The 4,435-nt window shown below is 31.2% G+C and overlaps 1 protein-coding gene across 1 annotated transcript; it reads right to left on the minus strand.

Moving 5' to 3' along the window:
- Positions 415-2,884, minus strand: LOC104778585 (delta-9 desaturase-like 1 protein). The gene is made up of 5 exons (XM_010503038.2): positions 2,539-2,884; positions 2,301-2,441; positions 2,045-2,185; positions 1,801-1,907; positions 415-616 (listed from the first exon to the last, which is right to left on the minus strand). Exons 1-5 carry the CDS (start codon positions 2,848-2,850, stop codon positions 418-420), a joined length of 900 nt encoding a protein of 299 aa, XP_010501340.2. The 5' UTR covers positions 2,851-2,884; the 3' UTR covers positions 415-417.

Genomic DNA, 4,435 nt, shown 5'->3' on the forward strand with positions numbered 1-4,435 from the left:
CATATGTTGTAGTTTTGAAATTTAACTGGAATCTTGACCCTTTTTGATTCCTTTTTTCTTAGTCTGAGAGATCCAAAAGGGAGTCAATTCGAAGTCAAAGTCGCAGAGTTTCCTCTGGAGTTACCGGACTACATCTTCTGAACTCTTTCTTGCTCAAGGTTTGTTACTCTTTCGAGATTATCTGTTATATCGGTTTTCATAGTCTATACAGCATGCAATGTACTTAAAAATACAAAGGTGTTGGATCAACTGGTTTACAAGTTCATGAGAACAGATTATTCTTAGCAGTATTACATAAGCAACAAAAGAGTGAGTGAAGAGTACGTAATAATTGAATGCCCTTTAACAAAAAAAAAAAAAAAAAAAAAAAAAAAAAAAAAAAAAAAAAAAAAAAAAAAAAAANATTTAGAGCTGACATTAATGAGCGAAAGCCATCTTGCGTTTCTGAGCATCGGTAGGCAATTTGACATTAGTGGCTAAACCGAGAGCCTGGAAGAACCGAATGAGGTACCAAGTTACGTCTACCTGATACCATTCTAGTCCGTGCCTAGCCGACGCCTCAAAGGCATGGTGATTGTTGTGCCAGCTCTCTCCAAACGTGAATAGCCCTAACCACCTGCACCATTACACATTTACTCAGTATTAGTTATATAAGTTTTTCAGTTTACAAAGTTCTATAATTAAACCAGATTTAAACTGGATTCGTTTGATTTAGTAATCACTAATCAAATTGAAACTGGGCCCATTGTGGATAGGTTTTGGTCTTTCGGATAAATTTTGTTTGTTTGTTTGGTTAGTTTAGTTTGGTTTTGCGACGCTTCTTGAATAGGTCTATAGTGCTAGATTGTAAATAAAACTATATTTTAATCCGCAATATATCGTTTACATATAATTTCTATTATTTTTTATATTTTTGTTGTATTTGTTTGTTAAATAATAGATGTTTTATAAATAGAGGAATAACTAAATTTTTCGACAGTTTGTATCGTTTAATGTTTATTTTAATTATTAATCCGTAATATACTTCATAATCATTTGTTCATTATATTTAGTTTGTTTTGTTTAGTGTTTGAGATTTTATTTTGATTTTAATTATTATAACAAAAAGATAAGGGATCTAAATACATAATAAGTCATTTATACGCTATGATTAAGTTACATTGTTCCTAATGATTTAATTATTAATCTTAGCTAAATAAACTTGATTTTCTATGTGAAACATTCTAATATTAATAGTGTTGAAAAATAATAAAATGAATATTTAACTCGTATTAACACAAATTATATAATATTTTATTAATTCTAACACATCTATTATATAACCATATTATATATTATATTAACATATTTGTAATATTTTAAAATTTTATTAAATTTGTATATATTAATTATAATATTTAAATAAATGTGAATTGAAGTTATTCTTATGTTAAGAATCAAAATTCACCGGTATTGGAAAACAAAATAGAAATCAAATTGTTGTTTTTTTGTTTGTAAATGATTCAGAGATAGAATATTTTCAAAACACAATAGAACGTGCGGTTAAATATATTATAATTTATGTTTTTATATTGATTTTGCTGTTATTTTTTTAGTTGAAATGAAATGTAAAATATTTAGAAAACAAAAATTTGAAGTAATGATATTTTCGAAAAAATTTAGGGATTAACTTTTGTAGATAAGTTTTTAAATAAATACAAAGATATGTCAGCCTTTGTGGCTAAAAAACCGACTTTGTCATGATTTCAGAAATTAATATAATCTTGTTTCGACGAAAAAAAAACAATATATAGAAGATACCAAACGTTACGAGAGGTGTCTTTTGTGTTCCACGCTTGCGAACCCCAAATATGGCATGCCGAGTTGATGAGCCAAGTCATATGGTAAGCGTATACTCCTCCAACACCCTGTTGCCAAAAAAAGGAAAAAAAAAAAAAATTGAAAATGAGAATTAAATTTATTTTTGAAAATACCAGTTTTAATACTTTAAGGGCAAAAAAAATGAAGAGATCAATTAATTGCTAGGATACATAGAGATTCTTACCACGCCCCAAGTAAAGTAAGGTAGACCACCCCATAAGTAGATGAGGGTCCAAAATGCTGCGATGTGGAGACCGGCTGTCTTTGCAAGAAACCTATAGAACCATTGTTGCTTCAAGTCCATCACATTGTTACGTCTTCCACACTGTAGCAAGTATTACAACATTCACCTTTATGTTAATTACAAATCTTGGACTCTCATCACTAATTAAGATCGATTCATAAGGTGAATTACGTGCGTTTTGTAAACGTTTAGCTACCTTTTCTCTGATATAATCGGAGTCAAATATCCACAAGACATGGCTGAACCAGAATCCTTCGATAGGGCTATGTGGATCGCGGTCCGAATCTGTGAACTGGTGATGGAACCTATGTGTACTCACCCAATCTATTGGATGACCCTGAAACGAAAAAAGAGATAAACAATATAACTGAGTATACATATTGGATGTACGATCGATAATTTCATTTTACATTTTCTTGTGAAAGAGTATTTACCTGCAACGCGAAAAGAGCAATATAGGCGAATAAATATTCAAGCCATTTAGGTAACTTAAAGCTCCGGTGAGTCAAGTTCCTGTGGTACGAGAATGTGATGAAAATGTTAGTCACATGGCTGAGAACCGCACCGAACAAGATTGCTTCCCATTTGAAGTAAAATGGAGCCATTAGACACAACAGATGCACGACTACAACAGCCGAAGCTTTCTCCACATCGAACTGGGTCCATTTTCTTAAGAAAAACACTCTTTTTTCCTTGCGCTCTGATTTGATTTGGCTAGAGCCATCATACTTAGCTGCGTCACCCATCGGACGAGAAATGAGTTTGTTATCTCTGAGATATGAATAGTACCAATACTTTTTTGGTTTTGAGCCTTATGATTGACCAAATGTCTGACTATATAGGGGAAGATGTTGGGAATTTTAGTCGATTTGTTGTGGAGAGTAATGTGTCTGTCGGTAGATTTGAGTAATGAGCAGTGGTAACTCTCCCACCAAAATCTCTCACACATAAAATAAATATTAAAAATAATAATAAAATATTTTTAAATTATATGAATCTCTAAAAAAAGAGGTGGCAGTCTCTCGTGATTTCTTATATGAGAGACTCTTTTAATTTATACTATTCTGAGAGACTTTCACAATTAAGTAATACTACTTATTATTTTATTAATTATTGTTTAGATGAAAGATTTTCTTGAAAAACTACCATTGCAAATGCTCTAAGGACGAAAAGATAGACTTAATACACTTTACCTCGTATTTAATATGCCCGCTCTATCTTGTTGAATGTGGGATGTTTTATTGTGCTACGCTCAATTTAAGCGAACATTATTGTTCTTGTAACATTGTAAACAATATGTAAATTATATAGCATATTGTAGATGTATTATATATATAGTACATGTAATAGGTTTATATTCTTCTAATATTTCGAATTAAGTGTAGTTTCACATGTTCCCTTTACACCACATCAAAGAAATTGATATCTTTTGAATGATATAATGTATATATGAATTGACAGCGTAAATTACTTGGTCAATCATATTGAAAAACATACATACATGATACATTCGTACAAACAAAAACGAAATTAAAGCATACGTACTTGTTAACTGTCAAAATGGTTGCCAGTTGCTACATATAATACGTTTGTAATCGTTAAATTCACTTACTAATTTTCAGATATTTAATATGATGATGGGCGGGCACTCTCGTGGTATACTATTGATAGTTGTGGGGCACTATGTACATACAGCCTCTAAGGATAACCAAGTGAATGCGGCTGGCGAACGGAAGCCTATATTATTACTGAACCATTGGTTGGATATTTTTGAATATGTTGTTAATAGAGTGAAAATAGAATCTAATGGATATGAATTGATGTAGATACAATTATTAGACAGTTTATTGGGTAGAAGTGGTAGAACTTAATCAAGACGAGAAGTCGGAATATCTTCCATATTTTCAACGAACCAATGCAATACGACGTCGTCGTTGTCTCTCTACAAGTCTTAAGATATAAAGGTAAGGATTTGTGGTGGGTCTATATATATATGCACAACTGTACATATTAATTTAAAGAAAAGGTAAACTCAACTAAGTAACAAAGTAAATAGAAAAAGCTATTACAATATAGCTATGGATTTCTGCCCAGTTCCAACGGTACTGTTGTAAATGTAAAGATTGACGATGGCCAGGATTATTCTGAACCAGTAGTTGGGTGTTTCAGATTTTCTTGAGACCCAGCTAGCTAGCTCACATCTCTTTTTGCAATTTGTTACTGAAATTACTGTTAGTAAGATTGGTCCAACGACGACCCATATTTTGTAACAAGAAAAGAAATATATATATATATATATATATATATATATATATATATATATATATATAT

This window comes from Camelina sativa, chromosome 3 (assembly GCF_000633955.1).
Source record: "Camelina sativa cultivar DH55 chromosome 3, Cs, whole genome shotgun sequence".
In the NCBI taxonomy this organism is placed as follows: domain Eukaryota; kingdom Viridiplantae; phylum Streptophyta; class Magnoliopsida; order Brassicales; family Brassicaceae; genus Camelina; species Camelina sativa.